Source organism: Cannabis sativa, chromosome 7 (assembly GCF_029168945.1).
Source record: "Cannabis sativa cultivar Pink pepper isolate KNU-18-1 chromosome 7, ASM2916894v1, whole genome shotgun sequence".
NCBI lineage: Eukaryota > Viridiplantae > Streptophyta > Magnoliopsida > Rosales > Cannabaceae > Cannabis > Cannabis sativa.
Genome location: NC_083607.1, coordinates 37,360,826 through 37,380,122, shown reverse-complemented (window position 1 = coordinate 37,380,122; position 19,297 = coordinate 37,360,826). Strand labels below are relative to the sequence as shown.

At 28.5% G+C, this 19,297-nt stretch overlaps 1 protein-coding gene across 1 annotated transcript; it reads right to left on the bottom strand.

Annotated features, from left to right (window-relative positions):
- Positions 1–16,791: 16,791 nt before the first annotated feature.
- On the bottom strand, positions 16,792–18,639 carry LOC115696927 (UDP-glycosyltransferase 43). The gene has a single exon (XM_030623823.2). The coding sequence runs from the start codon at positions 18,509–18,511 to the stop codon at positions 17,021–17,023; it is 1,491 nt and encodes a 496-aa protein (XP_030479683.1). The 5' UTR covers positions 18,512–18,639; the 3' UTR covers positions 16,792–17,020.
- Between the last annotated feature and the right edge of the window lie 658 nt (positions 18,640–19,297).

Sequence of the window (19,297 nt, the reverse complement as noted above, 5' to 3'; positions counted from 1 at the left end):
ATCTTGGACCAGCACTACTAATACAAACTCTAAGTCAGATTTGCCCATACAAGTAGGAGATTTCTAAGATTGAGGATTTACATCAATTGGGAATAGAATTTCGGGATTATAATCATATGCGTCATTTAATTTCTTAAGAGAAAATATAGAATGACATGAAATGATTTATAGACCATTCATCCAATGATATATTATTGAGCTAATTCGAAATGAATAAGCTAAGAGGAATTAGGATAATTTCGTTTATAAATAAGAATCCAACGATGCTTCGATTAGCGAAAGACAAAGTGTAACACCCTAACTAACATAGGCGTATTACGTGATTTTTAAACATGTTGTGCAGCTCGTTGCTAATCAACGAGGTTTATGGAAAACGTGATTAATTAAATTTTTTGCTTTTTAATTAAACTTGTAAAATAATATTACAAAAGACTCGGGATCCCGATTACAAAATCATTTATAAAAAGATTTAACTGTTTATACAAAATAAATGTCGCCTAGCGACCAGTTACAAAATCAGCCTCGCTGTCCCGATGATCGTACGCTCCAGGCCTAACCGCCCCGACATGTACAATCTTCACAAGCTCGTTCACGGTCCATCAGCTTTAGCCTTGCCTTTACCTACACATAAACGTAGAACTGTGAGTCGACAGACTCAGTAAGAAAAGCATAATAATACTCATACATAAATCCCGGTCATGATCAGACGCCCATACCCCTGATCACAACCCTAACTGCCGTGTCCAACACGATACTCAGTCCCGCTACTGCCGTGTCCAACACGGTACTGAGTTTTGAACGTTCATAGGGACGGTACTATTGACACGTAACAGCCTGATCGGTCGAACCGATCATACTCCGGCTGCTGGTCATACTCCAGCCTGTACCGACGTGTTACTATATCCACCTGATCGGTCAAACCGGTCATACTCCGGCATTGGTCATACTCCGGCTGTACCGACGGGATACGTCAATAGTACGGAACCACCAACCAAGTGTCACTGACGGTCGAACCGGTCATACTCCGTCATTGGTCATACTCCACTCGTACCGACGTGACAGGGTTGGATGGTTCGAAGCCAACATACATAACTAATGTAATCTAACAGGCTTCCTACATGCACGCTAAACATGTAATCTACATATGCATACTATTATACCAATCTTACCTGGATTCCGAATTCAGGTGTGCCGGTCAACCTGACTGGAACTTTAACTGCGCGGCGGATTACAGGCTCCTAAACCATAAAAATCACAACACTATAAGTGACACGCTAAATCACTTCCCGGGGACTTAAACTAGGAACTAAAAGTTTCCCTATCGATAAAAAGCATGGCAATACCCCCTAAAACATAAAATCGAGGAAATCTAGGGTTTCTGAAAATTCCCCAACCTAGAGACGGCTGCCCAACCGAATTCCTTCCGGAAAATTCAGGACCCCCATCCGGAATTCCGGATGCACAACCGGAATTCCGGTTCCTCGCAGGCAGCAAACTCAAAAATTCATAACTTGCATAAATCGACTCCAAATCAATTCAAACCTTCCAGACCTATTCCATATGACCCAAAGAACATTTCTAAGGCACTAAAACCACCCAGATTGCACCATAGCAAAAAGTGCCATTAAAGCTCAAGCTTTGAGTTCTAAACTCAAACTTGAGTAAAATCACCTAAAATGCATTCAAACCAACTCAAATCCTCTTAAACAAGCATATTATAACCTCTGAAAACAACTAAAAACATCAAGCAACATCCCAGCAACAGATTATACAATTTCCTTCAAATTTTTGAGCTAAAAATTCCAAACTTTGAACAACACAACTAGCATGCATCATAACCAGCTATATTCTACTCAATTAAACAAGATTAAACCTCTGAAAATATATCACAAACACAGCAGCAACAACACTTCAAGTAAGCATGCAATTCACTCATATTTTCACCATTTTTTTCAAGAAAATAAAGGAAGAAAATTAGGAAACACATACCACAATCAAGAGTTCACAAATTTATGTTGAATCTAGCTTGAAAATTGATGAAAATCCCAGCCCTTGAATCCCATGCAACCAGCCGAAAAGAGAGAGAGAAAAGAGAGAGAGAGAGTTTTGAATTTTCTAACTTTGTGATTTAATGAAAAATGAAATAAAAGACACCTATATCATTTCATTTCAGCCAAAACATAATTAAAATAAACATTTAACATCTATTTTTCAATTAATAAAAATTACTAAAAGACAAAATACTAATGGGGCAAAAAGACCATTTTGCCCCTCCACACTAAAACCACATAAAACACACTAAAGGGGTATTTTTGGGAAATTCCAAATTCCCGGCCATTCCCGACATTCCCAATGTCTAATGAACCGCCCCAAACTACTAACATACTAAGTTGTGATTTCTACTGAGCCAAACACCGAGTTCCAAAATACCGGGCACCGGAAATGCAAAATATGAAAACTACTGAATGACATAGCAATGCATTTCTGAATTCAATAAATAACAGTATAATAAATTATTTAAATGGCTATAAATAATTTCATAATTAATCATGATTAACTGCTAATTTCCAAATTAAACTAAGCGGTCTTTACACAAAGTAATCCTATATATGTAATCTTCTTGTTTCATATTGTAAAAATACTAGTCTAAGGTGTCATCAATTGATGAACAGCTAGATGTTGCATATACAATATTTATCTTTCGAGATCTAACACTATTATGTATGTCTAATGGTGAAAATCCATTAGGGATTTATCTCATTAGAAAATCAAACATGTTAGACCAACAATGAAGATTCGAAATTAAACTACAACTTAATAACAGAAAATAACATGGTTCAATATAAATTCATACACAATTCAGAAATTATAAACATATAGCAAGTAGGAATGACTAGTGAAAATACTAAAACATACAATCCTAAATAATTTCCAAGGTTTTCAACAAACTGATATAGTGTCCCGGTAGGCGAGAGTCAAAGTATCATTTATTGAATAGAGTTGTAGCTCATCTAAAATAGAAACCATTCTAGCAACCTTTTATTCGATCAAAATAAGAATCCAACGTTGTCCCGGTAGGCGAGAGTCAAGGTTATTCTTATTTTATGAGCTTCCACCATTGTTTCATGTTTTATGAGTTTATCTCTAAGTAGTCACCGTAGGGGAGAGTCTAAATAGAGACGAAAACTCACAAAACACTTATCAAATGAAATCTTACGGTGTTAAATGCGTTCAACGAATAACCATCCATAGGGGGACGAAATCTAGCGTCTCGAGGTTATATTGAAAACATTTTAACTTTTGTAAGACCAACAATGGAGATCGAATATCTTAATAATAATCAAGCTCATTATTTAAAGTGAGTTGTATTTTCTTTGATTCTCTTTATTTAATTTATTTATTTTAAATATATATTTATTTAAAATTTCCAATTTAGAATGAAAAATTCTAAATATAAATTTTAATTTAATATTTATAAATTTTACTTAGATGGATATGAAAATAACATGAATTATTTCCATCTTAGTAATAATTTCCAATAAATATTTAGAAAAATATTCAATTTAAGTTGTTACAAAATTAATTTAAATTAATTTACAACTCAAATTTTATTTTCTATAAATATATATTGCATTTCGAAAAATTAAAGTATTTAAGAATACAATTTTTTGAAAAATGCATGTTAAAATAAAAAAAAATAAATCTTGGAAAAATTATTCTAATTTAATGTTGGCCCAAAATTAATTAATAAAATTAATTTACAACAAAAAAAATATAATTTTCCTACTTAATTAAATATATAAGAAAAATTTAAAATATTTAAGTATGATGATGAAAATCAACTTAAATATTAATTTTCTATTTAATTAAATACACTAGAAAAATACTTCAAGCAAAAATATCATCTATCTAGATTTTTCTTTCACTAATTAATTCAATTTCTAATAATATACTTTAATTCAATTTATTTTATTAATCAATAAATGAAAAAATCATTGATTTAAGCTGGTCCAAAATTAAAATAAATAATTTACAACTTTAATCTATTTTTCAAATAAAATTCGAAATTTCAGCATTTAAGAAATGCAATTTCGAAATTTGATTAATAAAATAAAGAAAAAATATTTTGAAAATTATTTAAATTTAGTTGAAAAATTAAATTTCAACTAAAAATAATTTTCTATTTAATTAAGTGTCATGAAAAAGAAATATTTAAGTATCATGATGAAAATGAACTTAGATATTTAATTTTCAAATTAATTAAATGTATTAAATTCAAGAAATAAATAATTAAGTGTAGAGAAGGCTTAATTATTAATCTCTAGTTTAATACTAGGAAAAAATATACTTAAAATAAATTGTACCAAAATTAATTATTTAAATAATTAATTTCACAATTTATAATATTTTCCTATTTAATATTAGAAATAATAAGTAGTCTAGAAATAACTATCTAGAAAATATCTTATTTGACTAAGTATCTTTTCCAAAAAATTTGAAAAAATATCTAATTTTAGGTTGTATTAGAAAAAATCTAGAACCTAAATATTTTTCAAATTTAAATTTAATTAAATATCAAAAATTAAGTTGTAACCACTTAATTTGAAAATATTCCATTTTAAGTTAATATTCGAAAAGATATTAACTTAAAAAATATCTAAAATATTCCATTTTAAGTTAATATTCGAAAAGATATTAACTTAAAAAATATCTAAAGAATCTTAATAACCAATGCCTAAAATTCCTCAACTTAATTTTAAAATTTTAAATCCAAAAGATATTCAGATTTAAGTTGGTTAGTTGAAGATAACTAAATATCAACTTAAATAGGAATATTTAATGAAAAATTTAAATTAAGCTCCAGAAAGAATCTAGATGATTATAATTCTATATTTAATTAAATACAAGAAAATACATATAGTTTAGCTTAGAATAAAAATTCTTTAAACTATAATTTTCTTAAATTAATTTCAAAATAAATGAAATTAATTATGTTGCTAATCAATTTTATTAGGTTAAACTAGTTTAATTAACCTAGTATAGTTATTCAAATCAGACAAATGGGCCTTCACAATTGGGGTGGTTCATGTGAGGGGGTGCTGGGTTCAGTATGTCGTACCCACTACTATGGCTCCCAACTCTCACACAAGGCCCAAAAGAGAGGAATTTAACCTTAATAAGAACAACTGTTATTAATTGAATAGGCCCAAAAACTAAATGGGCCTAAATAAATTCTATCAAGAACTATGATAATTTATTTTAGCAACAACAACCTATATGCATCTATAATAAAATTAAACACATAGGCTCACACAGGCACACTTTGGATGGGTCCTATCATGTTGCTAGGTCATACACAGATGAAAGAAGATTGTAAATATACCTGTTACAAATTATTAACTTGACCAAGGGAGCCATCAGATCATTAGATCTGGCAAAAAGTAACCATGGCTATTTGCAATCAAGTAATAATAGGTTTTGAAAACTTACAAACAAGCTAAAACACATACTCCTGCAACAAGGTTAGTTGGATAGTTGGACGTAGGATTTATTTAATTTTAAATTAAATAATTAATTTTGAAAATAAATAATTAATTTAAAAAAAAAATTCGAAAATTTAAAAAAAATTTGAAATAAAAAAAATCGAAATTAAATTAAAATTTAAATTTAAAATTAGACCTACAATTTTGAAAAATTAGGTTTCAACCAACCCAAATATCATTTCAAAATTTGCTAACTACTTTTAAAATTTAAATGTTATTTTATAAATAAAAATTAAATAAAAAATTAAAAAAGATAAATGAATATCTTTTTCAGATTTTAAATGTAATTTAAATAAATAAAATAACAAAATTTAAAAGTTAGCAAAATATCTTATATCTATTTAAAATTACATGATTATAGTTATCTTATTTTAAATTTAAATAAGGTCAAATTATTTAAAAAAAAAAAATAAATTTAAAAATTTAAAATCTGACCTTAAATTTAAAAATAAGATAAGATATAATCAAATTTAAAAATAAGATAGATAATTAAGCAAAAAAGATAGATACTAACTATTTTAAAATTCAAATTTCACTAATATCTTGAATTAATTTAAAAAATATTAAATTAATTCATAATGATAATTAGAATTGAATTAGGAATAGTAATAGTATAAATATAGAACTACACAAAAAATCGGAAGTTAATTCCATGAAAAAGCATGAAAAAACGAAAAAAAAACGAAAAAATTGTGAGCTGTACGGACAGTTTTCGCGATCGCAGGAAAATTTCAGCACAACTCCGATTTTTTCGAATCTTCAAAAAATCATAACTAATTCAAATTAAATCGAAATTGAGTTCTGTAAAAAGGTAACTTGCTTAATTTTTTCCATACTATCCAATAAAAATAATTCCAGAAACAGAATCGCAATTATTTTTCACGAAAATTCACAAACATCAATCAATCATCAAATAACACTCAATACAACATTATACCATCCAAAAACAAACAAACAATCGTTTTAAAGTCCAAATTTCTTGCAAGTAAATCAATTACCATGGCTCTGAGGCCAGTTGTTGGAAATTTATTTTACAGGATCTTAGATCTACTCAAAAGTATGTTGATTAACACCCTAAATATGAACTTTCTAAAACGATGAAATAAACACATATAAAGTTTAGGAAACCTTACATTGGGTGCAGCGGAATAATATGACTCCTTCCGTTCAGATATCTAGCCCTTGATTCCTTTCTGTAGCAGAGCATTATCAATATCTGAACTTGGATCTCTTTCTCTGAATCTTTGATGTTGAAACTCCTTCTTGCCGAAAGTCTTTCTTCACGATCTTCCTCACTATGATTGAGGTATCACTTGCTGTGTGTGGGCCCTATTCTCACACTAAGAATTTCGAAATATTGAAGAAGAAAAGAAGAGGGAAGTGGCGGCTAAAGATAGGGAGAGAGAAGGCTCAGTTTTTTCTGAATGAAAAAGTAGAAAATTTAAGTGTAATTTTCCTGAAGCCTTCACTATCTATTTATAGCATTCCACTAGGGTTATGTTTGAATTATTTGGCATTAAAATAATGAAAATATCAGTTTAAATTGCCTACAAAAATGGCTGGCCATGCTTAGTGGATTTGGGCCTCACTTTTTGCAATTTCGCAGTTTTATCTTTTCTGCATCTAATTTTCTCAAAAACGCCAAATTTCTAATTCAACCATTTAAATGCCAATTCTAACTATTTAATAAGTATAAATAATTATTAAATAATATTGTCATTTATCATATTTATTAATTGAACCATACAAAGTATCATAATTAACAAATATGCCCCTAAAACTCTTTCTTTACAATTTCGCCCTTACTTAGTGAAAAATTCACAAATAGACATAGTCTAATTTGAGAATTATAATTGATTAATCAAAACCAATTACATGAGTCTTACAAGCAATATTATCTCAACTAGTGCGGGGACCATGGGTCTATATAACCGAGCTTCCAATAAGTAGATCAAGAATTTATTACTAAAATTCACTAACTTATTAATTCTTCGTTGAATCCACGCATAGAACTTAGAATTGCACTCTCAGTATATAGAATGCTCTATATGTTCCACCATATAGACACATCATTAGTTATCCATTGTTATAATCCTAATTTGATCACTGATCCTCTATATAAATGATCTAACTGTAAAGGGATTAAATTACCGTTACACCCTACAATGTATTTATTCCTTAAAACACTTGACCCCGTATAAATGATATTTCAGCTTATGTGAAATGAGTACTCGACCATTTATGTTCGTTTGGTCAAGCTCGAAGGAGATCATCCTTTGCTTACTATTCGCCAGATAGAAGCTATAGATTCCATGTTTATGATAGCGCTCCCACTCAATTGCACTACCGTGTTCCCAAAATGTACGTATCACCCTGACCTAAAAGTAGGCTTAACTAACAAATCAAAGAACACGAATAGCCTCTCGAGATTGAGCCTAATCATATCAGGTAGGGCTGAACATCGGGCGGGTTTACCGGGTTTCGGGTTGGCGGGTTTCGGGTCCACGGGTTTCGGGTTCAAAAAATTGAAACCGAACCCGGACCCGAATAGGGCACGGGTTGACGGGTTGGCGGGTTGGCGGGTCACGGGTTGGCGGGTTTCGGTTGGTCGGGTTTAGCGGGTTGGCGGGTTGACCCGGTCAACTCAGTCAACTCGGTCAACTCTTTAAAAAAATTAATTTTTTATTCAAATAATTTTTTATTTTTTATTTTTTTTATTTATTAAATTAAGTACATATAATATAACAATTTGTTCATAGTATCTATTATTGAAGAAAAAATGCATTAATCAATCCAACCAACAAACAAACAACCTATTTATCAAAGATTCAAATCAAACTTCATATTCATGTTCATGAATCATGATAAAAGTGAAAACTAAAATATTTCAAAATACATCCATATCCAATATTCATAGTCCATAAAAATCTAAAGTCCATATTATATATATAAAAATAGTAAAAAATATATATATAATATATTTATAAATCGGGTTGGCGGGCGGGTTCGCGGGTTTAACCCGAAACCCGGTACCCCTAAAATCTCAACCCGCCAACCCACCCGAAGGGTACCGGGTTGAACCCAACCCGCCCGAAACTTTTTTTCAAAAAATTTTTTGCGGGTTCACTAGTTCGGGTTCGGGCGGGTTGCTTGGGTTCGGGTCAAACCCGCTCAAAATGTTCAGCCCTAATATCAGGATTAAGATCATTTGATCTAGGATCAACTAGGCGATATTGACTTGAATAGATATTACGGTAAGTTTAATAAATCTAAGTCAAAGTTCAATATCGGTCCCTTCCGATGCATACTCCATGCATCCAACCTGAGCTTTACTTTAACCAATGCTCTGGAAAGAACATAGCACTTCTCCAAATGCAAGTAAACTCTGTTGTAGATTATCATATCAGTAAAACCCTATGTCTGATAAATCTAGGAAACTTTATTCACATAGTCATGTTTACTTTCCAATGTGTTGACGGCACAATAAACAGGATCAAGTATGTGAAAAGGGTTTCAGATGAATTTATACATTATGTACATATAATCATGAAATAAATCATGTGAACCATGCAACATTAAATGTTATTTCTGATCTATATTAATAAGTAAATCTGATTATATTGAAATGAGTTTTATTTAGGGCATGAAACCCAACACAATTGAGTACCACATTCACTCTATTGACTTGTTATTACCTATTGAACTTAAGACTAGATTTTTACTAGTGTTAAGATAGGTTACCATCAATGAGCAAAATGCTAAGGGAGTTTAGGTCCCATCCCTCGAAATTCATGCTTTAATCTTGTATGAAGATTAAGCAATTTGTTAACCTCACACTTTTGATTCCAAACGAATCATGCTAGCCAAATGTATAGTGTTCACTTTGTGACCACTTTTCTCCTTAAGTACTTAAGCTTTGAAAATTCAATCATAAAAGATTAATTTTCACACAACTCAAATTCTCAATAATTTTGATATCAAGCATATCAAAATTAAACATTAATTTAGACACCAAACATGTCCAAATTACACACTTAACTTTAGACATCAAACATGTCAAAGTTACACTACTTTATTTAAGACACCAAGCATGTCTCAAATATACATATTTTTAGTTTTAGACACCAAACATGTCTAAACTTCTCATATTGGAGTATGCACCCCTACCATTTTATATTTAATTTCCTTCTTGAAATTATTACCACCAAATTTTGACACCAAATATATCTAAATTTTCATATGCCCATAGTAAAATATTAATTTAGAAATATTAAATTCAAAACCACATATATAATTAATAATTTCTCAACAAATTTGATTAAACTCAAATCTCACCCCCACATTTTACCATAAAGTGAAAATACCATATCACTTTAAAATAAACCTCTTTATTTTATTTTGTTCTCTACACATTATCTTTCAAGATAATGTAAGCTCAAAATTATCATGAACCTTTAGAGATCACATGATAATCTCTCAAAATACCACTTGTAAATTAATAGAATTATTTTATCCATTATTTGTCATTTATTAACAAAATAATACTTAAAATTTATTAATAGATAACACAAAATTCTCATAATAATAAAATTGCTTCTTCAATTTTATGGTTATCTCTTCACTGAGATTAGTTCAAAGTTAACAAAATTACTTCTCATCAATTTTGTTTCACCACTTTACTTTTTAAGATTCAAAATTGTTTCTCCAATTTTATAATCTTATATCTCATTATTTGAATCCACAATGATCTACTTTCTTTGAGTCTAAAATTGTCCTTCCAATTTTATGAGCTCATTTCACAATTTAGATCCACTTTGATCACTTTGCTCTTGCTATGACAAGAACAAACACAAAAAAGTGTAACTCACATAGTTCACTTTTTCTTATCTCATAAAATGAAATGATTATCACCAAAATGGAACTTCATTTCTAATTAATTATCTTTAATCACAATATAGTCTCATAGTAATAATGATAGAATAAACACATTTTTCTTATCATCATCTCCATTATCATACCATATAGTACATATATTCATATGATAATTTATGTACATATATTAATACACAAAATTAATATATAACTCCCATTAAATTATAACTCTCAAATAATTTTATGTTAATTAATATTGTATATATATATATTACCATACTATCATAAATAAAATACACAAAGTATATCAATATTAATTTCACAATTAAATATATATGTTACATATCCTATATATAACATACAAATACATTAATATATGCATATACATAATATATATATATATCATATACACATAATATATATTATATATGCATGTATATAGAAATCACTATTTCTACATATTTATTCTCATAAATATATATATGTAATTATATGTTATGCTCGTCATATAATACACATATAACTCACATATGTCACATGTTATATGATATATATCTCTCTCACATATATACATATAATAATATGTTATATATAATCTCAATTATAATATTATATATTACTATATATAATAATATAATATATACACATATCATATATATTAACATGTAAAAAATTTATACCAAAATATCATATCTCATCATATGAATATGTTAATATATTACTATTAAATAAATAGTGTATCACAAAATAAATCCACCATGCTTACCCATGGATGGCTTGAATCTCTTACCACATGTTTTCCTTCTTATGATCTTGATTGATGCTCTCCCCCATGTATAATTTTCTTTGATTGTATGACCTCTATGGCAAGTCTTTTAGAAAGAAGAATATGCCATCGAAATGACTTTTAGATTGTTGGAAAAGTTTTTATTACAAGAGAGAATAGGAGGATTACAATCAAAATACTCAAAATACACATAAAAGTATTTCATCAAGATTACAACAAAGCTAGAGAAGAAGAAGAATAACACAAAAAGCTTGACCAAGGCTCAAGGACCTTTGTCCTAAAAGTCATTTCCTCCATCATATGGACACTTAGGGAAGTTCTAGAAATGCTCTTAAGGATTTATCAAGTCTCATATGCTTAGCCTAGTGTTTAAGGATGAGTATATCCTCACAAGGTTCTAACCACAACAAATGGTTTCAACTACTTTTCTTCCAAGTGAACAATATGACCTCTATTTACAGAATTTTCACTCTCATAAGAACATGAATGACCACCATAAAGCCCTTGGATGTTACCAATCATAAATTAGGCATTTATGTTATTAATTGGGTGATTTGGAAGAGTTTTGAGCTGTTACAAAGACTCAAACTTTCAAAAACGTGTGCAATTATATGCTTAAAAAAACAGTAACTAGTTACTAGTTACTATTTTTTCAGCTTTGGCAAATTCTTCTCCAAATTGTTCCAAATCACTTCCACTTTATTTTGAATCATTTATACACCTTATAAATGAATAAATCAAGTCTCCAACAGCTATATATTCAATAGCTATCATTCATTCACATTTATAAACAATTAGTAACATATTATTAGTTATTAGGTGAGATTATTATTATGTGTATCTAAATATTATAGTTTATAATGTTGTCAATTAAAAATAATTTTATCCTAGTTTTTTTGTATATTAGTTGAACGTGATACAATTAAAAATTAAAGAAAAAATATTATTAGTTATTAGGTGAGATTATTATTATGTGTATCTAAATATTATAGTTTATAATGTTGTGAATTAAAAGTGAATACCGAATGCAATATATTAGTGTTTAAGAAAATTTGATGATTTAAATATGTTCTTAAGTTAATCCAAAAATAAATTAAAAATTGATGTTCCAATACTTAAAGAAAAATTACTTAAATGGGTGTACGGTAAAAAGAAAATTAAAAATCAATCTCTAAATTATTGATAATTGAAGATAGCATTTGTCTAAAATTTGTAAATAAGAAAACTAATGATAGTAATTGGTGGATTTCAATCTTCATTTGCTTCGATAGAGACAATAGTGTAATTTTTGTATTTTGCACTTTTCATCCTAGCCAGGTCCGCATATATGTGGATTGTCCATTTTTTCGTTGATAAATTGAATATGGTAGTGTCGACAAAGCGGCGGTGTTCCTACAAACCGTGATGTATTTTTATTTAATATGATTAGACATTGTGTGCATAGCTTATTTAATTAAAAAAATCAACTTATGAAAGGCATGTAAAACTATTTTATTTTTAAAAAATTACACATCTGCAGTATATTTCATTAGTTGTGCAGCAGTACACGAAAATATTTTTTCCACAATATCTGCGAACATGCATGACAGCAGATAGGCTCTTTGTATGTCATCAAGTTCAACATATGCTATAACACTGTAAAATGCATAATAAGATTGTTAGTATCTTTTTTTATTTTAACTTAATTTCAATAACATCATATGTTTTTTGTAATATATCGTGGTGTAGGAAATCCTTCCTGGCTGCATGTTGGCTTGTCACATATAATTTTTTCATTGCGATTGTATAAATCTATTTTTTTTATGACAAGCGTCACATGACATGTAATAAAAACTCTGGACAGTATCAGTTGTTTTTATTGCCGCCTCAATCCAAAATTATTTTTTCTACATCCAAATCAAATGGTGTTAATAATAGTAAGATATTGAAACAAAATTTTTATAAAGTAAATATTGTAGTAGTCTTTACCTCATTCAGTTGCAGATTTTTCGTAAACTCTAAAATTTGGATGTTAGTCACTATTTCGCTAATATATTTAATTGTGCTTCTAATTTGTGAGCACGTGATCAAAAATAGTACTGTAATGTACTCTCTGATTTTTTTTTTTTTTTTGCATCTAATGCCTCAGGTTTAATTATGATAAGTTTTGGTGGGTTTTAGTAAATATTTTTCTTTTTCTGGTTTGCATTAATAGCTAAAACATGGAAAAATTAATAAGATTGACATTCTTTTTTGTTGCAGCATATGTAAGAAAAGAAACTATATTGCTTTATCAAGAACATCACTGTTATTATAGTAATGTTGTCTTTATTTATTTATTTTGTTTTACGAAAGTATCTTTATATAGTAATAATTTAAATGCCATATATTTGAAAGAAAGATTTAAGAAAAAAATACATTAATAATTTAAAACTCCCATACAAAAAGATAAATGGCGAAAGAAGCCATATACCAAGTAATAAATTTGCCATGAGTGATGGTGGGGATTACTCCTCCTCCTCCTAGCTACCACTGGAGGAACAACGTTTTGGGTTCCTTGTGGGTACAGATCATGATCAAAGAGATGATGATCTAAATTTGGGTCATTCAGATGAGGTGGATTAAATATAAAATCATGATCCTGTTGATTAGCAATTGGATAAAAATTAGCAGAAACCGTAATCAGTAATGAAGATAGGAGCAAAAGGGATATGAGATTTAACATGAGGCGACCCATATACTACAATTAATACTATATATATTTAAATTTAATTTATCTATAAAACTATCTATATCTTTATATATTAAAATTGCCTATTTAACGGCATTTATTGGTTTAACAGAATATACTTAAAAATAAAAGAATATTCTGTTAAATTTAACGATTAGGTTTGATCTCCCGGTAACAAATAAACCAATAATTAAACCCAAAAAAATTAAACAATCTTTTAAATATTAATAATCTCTTTTTAAATTAAAAAAAAAGATCTTAGGCACATATCAATATTAATAATTTTTTTTATTTATTTTTTAAAAAAGAAAAATATAGATAAAATAAAAAGAAGATGAAATGGGCTGTAATTAGTATTTACCTTATATGTTTGTGCTTATTTTTAATTTTGCCACCAAGAGGAGAAGGTTGAAAAATATTAGAATATGAAAATATTATTGGTGCTTATTAGTAATTTGCAAAGAATGTGAAAGTCTATAAATATATAGTTGTGTAGATATTATTAAATATGAAATGAGATAATAGAACTTTTTTTAATTAGAAGATTAATGTACATTTTACTATTAATAAAATACATTATTATAACACAACTATGTTTTACTTACTAAATATACTGACACATATTTTATTTTTATAAAACAAATCGTTCAAATAATTATACTATTTTAATTATTAATTAAAATAAATAACTAAAACATTAAATAAAACTAACACTACGTAGCTTGACACGTAACAATCACCTAGTATATCTATATATAGATAGCTTAAAATGAAGGATATAGATTGATGAATGAATATGATGAGCACTATTATTTTATATACGAAGGCCACATATAATAATAATAATAATAATAACTGTAGTTTATTAATTTGACATGTCACCCATGAATTTCTCATAAATTATTTTATTTTTAATATAAATAAAAAGTCACCCATGAATTTCTCATAAACCAAGAATTTTGTTATATAGGCACACTTTATATAGAATAGATATAACAAAAATTTTTTTAACCTAAATATTATATTATATAAAATAATATAACATTAAATATAACAAAGTTGCAAAGTTATTTAATTCTGTGTCTTTACATTCACTTTCAAGGCACCAACAGTAACATATCTATTAGTTGTGTCCATGATCAAAACTTATTAATAATCATCTTCTCATGATCTACATCTTTGATTATTAAGATTCAAACTTATAGTTTGAATATTATTCTTCCAACATCAAGATTTGCATTCATTCCATGAGGATAGATATGAATTGAATATATCTTGGGTTTAAAAATTGATGAAATCTATGATCATGTTTATTAATGGGAGTAAGCCTAAATTCCCAAAAAATATATCAAGCGCTTTATCAATAATCATTAGAAAAATAATATCAAAAGGATCGAGAAAAAAACCATATTCAACAGAGATAACAATCAAAACAATTAAAATCCAAAAAGTAGGGAGAATTTACAATTTTATAGACATTATAGTATTTAAATTACATGTGCAAAAAAAAAAAAAAAATTACAATTTATCATACATTTTATTAACTATAAAAGATATATTCTTAATTTTTATGTACAAACTATATATGGTAAAAATAAATAATAAACATACATGTTTTATTTAAAAATTTGTATTTAAATTTTAACAAACACATTATATTAACATATCATCATATACTTGGTCAAAAAAAAACATATCATCACAAATATTATCATAACAAATATATTAGATTAATAATTAATGAACATTAGCAATAATTATATAAACATAGTGTTTATACATAAGGCTACATTTAATTATAATTTCGTTTATTTTTTAAATACATTTTTTAATAACTAATAAACATAAGTGTTATTTAAAGTGTTTCTTTAAATAAATAGATAAATAAATAAACTTAAATGTTATATTTTAAAATTATTATGATATTTTAATAAACAAATTATATTTATTATCATAATAAACATACTAGATTAATAATAACATTATAAACATTCATAATACTAATCAAATGTTTAATAAACATATCTAAATGTATTGTTAATAAAATATAAATAAAATTTATAAATGTGTTTGCATATTCTTTTTTTTAATTTCATATTAAATTTTAGTAAACATATTATTTTAGTAATACATCAAAATATAAATATTAACTTTTATATTTACATATTTAGCTTTATGCGTTTTTTTTAGAAAATTAATTGAAAGTAATCAATAAGTTAAAATTATAAACATACACATTTATTTGTAAATATTCATAAAATTGTATAGTATTAGTAATTATGTTTTTTTTGCACATTTTTTATAATATTATACATTTACTTGTATATAAATGAAAATTGCCCAAAATATAATGCCTTTCTTAAAAAAATACTTGATGCTCAAAGATGAATGTGGGCATTTCATCGAGGGTGATATGGAGGATTTACTATTTCCGAAGGTCTAAGTGAAGGTTTTATGAGTTTTGCTATTACTGATTTGCGATTTATGTTAGGGTTAAAGTTAATTTTTTATTTTTTGTTTTTTTTTTTAAGAGAGGGGTGGGGGGAGGAATTCATTAATTAACAATCTATGTAAGCTTTTTCATTTGAAAAATAAAATTAAAATTAAAAAGTTGAAAACTAATGATATATATATTAGGTACTTTTATAGTGCACTTCCTTAAAAAAAAAATATGTAATTGATGCACTTTTTTTTTATTTCGACATTTAAAAAAAAAAATAGTTTAATGTTTTGATAGTTCTATATGTTATAGTTATTTAAAACATTTTGTAAAATTTTAAAAAATTTGAAATAATTTACAATATAAAAAATAATGTTCAAACAGTTCATTTTACAAGTGTATATAATAAAAGAGTCATACGTGCAACAAACAGTTTGAGTTTTATTTTTAGCATGTTAAAATTTTCTGAATTCTCCTAAATTTTATAAATTGACTTAAATAATTATAATGTACACCGTCATAAAAAAAAATTAAACTAAAAAAATTTCTCAAATATAGAAACAGATAGTAGTGTATATTAAAAGAGTGCATTATAGAATTTTTGGTTATTCTAGCTTGAAAATAAGAGAGGGGACTATCTGTGTACGTTGCTAAGAGAGCTCCAGCCTCTAATAATTACTTATCAATTTCTCAACGAGGACACCTAGTGACTTATACGACGATCCATTTTCAAACAAAGCCATCCTACACTTTTGTTTCATACATTTTACTCTCTCTCTAACCTCACAATCACTTGCCATTAACCTCTCAATTGCTCTTTGTACCTCCTCTGCCATTACTAAATCACTACCCTCCCTATAATCCAACCTAATATCTATTGCTAATCCCAATTCTTTCACCATCTCAAATGCATTCATCTGTTGCTCAGCATACACTGGCCACGTGGCAATCGGTACACCATGCCACAAGCTTTCTAGAATTGAATTCCAACCACAATGCGACACGAACCCTCCAATCGCCGGATGACCAAGAATCGTCACTTGCGGGACCCACCCACACACTTTTCCTAACCCAACCGTACGATCCAAAAAACCACTTGGTAACACGTCATCAAAATTAACATATTCATTCGGGAGACCCAACTTAGCATTAGGAGCCTTGCGTAATGACCATAAGAACCGACACCCGATCCGCTCGAGCCCAATAGCTATCTCTCTCACTTGAGGCCCATTAAGGCTTCCCATGCTTCCAAAGCATAGGAACACCACGGACGACACAGGCTTATCATCGAGCCATTTCATCACGTTCTTCTGTTGGGCTTTATCTGGATGCCACTGCTCTGGCCCATTGTAATCTATTATGGGCCCAATAGAGTACACCTTAGGCACATTTCTTTCGGACAATGAATCCAATACAAAGGTCTCTAACTCTGTGAATGTATTTACAATTATACCTTTTGTTTGGGTGTACCTTTGACCATGATAAATATACCATGCATACCCATCACCTCGCTTTAATACTGTCGTGGGAAGAATCGATCGAGGCACTGGATTAGCAAAACCCGGAACTCTAAACTCAGTAAGCGATTCAGAATTGAGTTGCGAGTCAAGAATCGGCACCTCCAACATAAAGCTGAGAAAACTTGCCGGTGAAGCAAAGAAAAGGTAAGAGGGAATTCCAAGCTCAACTGCCACGTCGATCATAGGCGTACAAAACATGTCAACAACCAATCCGATGATTCGTCGTTGTTGATTGGAGTTGAAAGGTTGACTAAGGCGGAGGCTGGAAATGGCATTTTTAACATTGAGTTTATAATTTTCTATGAGGGATGATATGTGGGCTACGTAAGAGTGGAAGTGATTAGGTGAGGGAGGGTCCATGGTGGGAAGGAGGAAGAAGCGGAGATTGGGGGAGGAAGATGATGATGAGTTGGAGAGGAGGGATTGTGTGTAGGCGTTGATTGTTGGCCACTGTGGGACAGGGATGAGGAGGATGGTAGCGGAGAGGCGGCTAGGATGGTGATCTACTAGGCGGCGAGCAAATTCGACAGTTGGGGTTAGCATTCCTATTGCCGGAGTAGAGATGAAGACCACTTCATTGTTATTCGTCTCTACATCAGAGTTTTTTTCAACCATGTTTCGATCTTTTGGAGTCATCATTGTGGATCTCTAGACATTTAAAATTTTAATTTATTTGACAAATTACAGAAGAAAAAGATGTAGTACAATGCGTGGTTGTATGACTATTATATATTATTTATGGAGTAAGGATTGACATGGATTATATAAGATAATAACATGTTAGGTAAATGTATTTTTCATTCTATAAAAGTATACCACCACTTGACAAAAATATTTATATAGTCAAAGTATTTATGGCGAATATGACTACATCAATTATTAATATTGAGTGTTATCAAAAAAAATATATTTAATATTGTGTAGAATTATTGATAAAAAAATTATGATTTTGAAACCATATACCAGAATTTTAGTAGAGATTTTTTTTATTATTATTATTAAGAAAAATATTAAAGACTTTTATGACCAAATTCAAAAAGAAAAAATTATCTAATTTTAAAGTTTAATGCATAATAAAAGTTGATATACATATGAGATATATTTTATATACTTATTGAGTGACAAGTACGTAAATATAAAATGTGGCTATATAACAAAATTATTGGTTTAACAGTATTTTTCGGTTTTCTACATTAACTTTAACTGTTACTTAACACAATATTTTTTATTGATTTTATAATATTATAATGTATACTTAATAATAAAAAATGTAGATATTTTATATAAAAATATATATGTAAAAATAAATATGAATAAAGAAGAATAATAACACGTGAGGAAGTTTATAAAAGTATGGTCATATAGGGAGAATAAATACTAGGCTAATTAGTAATTTTTCCCCCCGACCTTTTACATATACTAAAT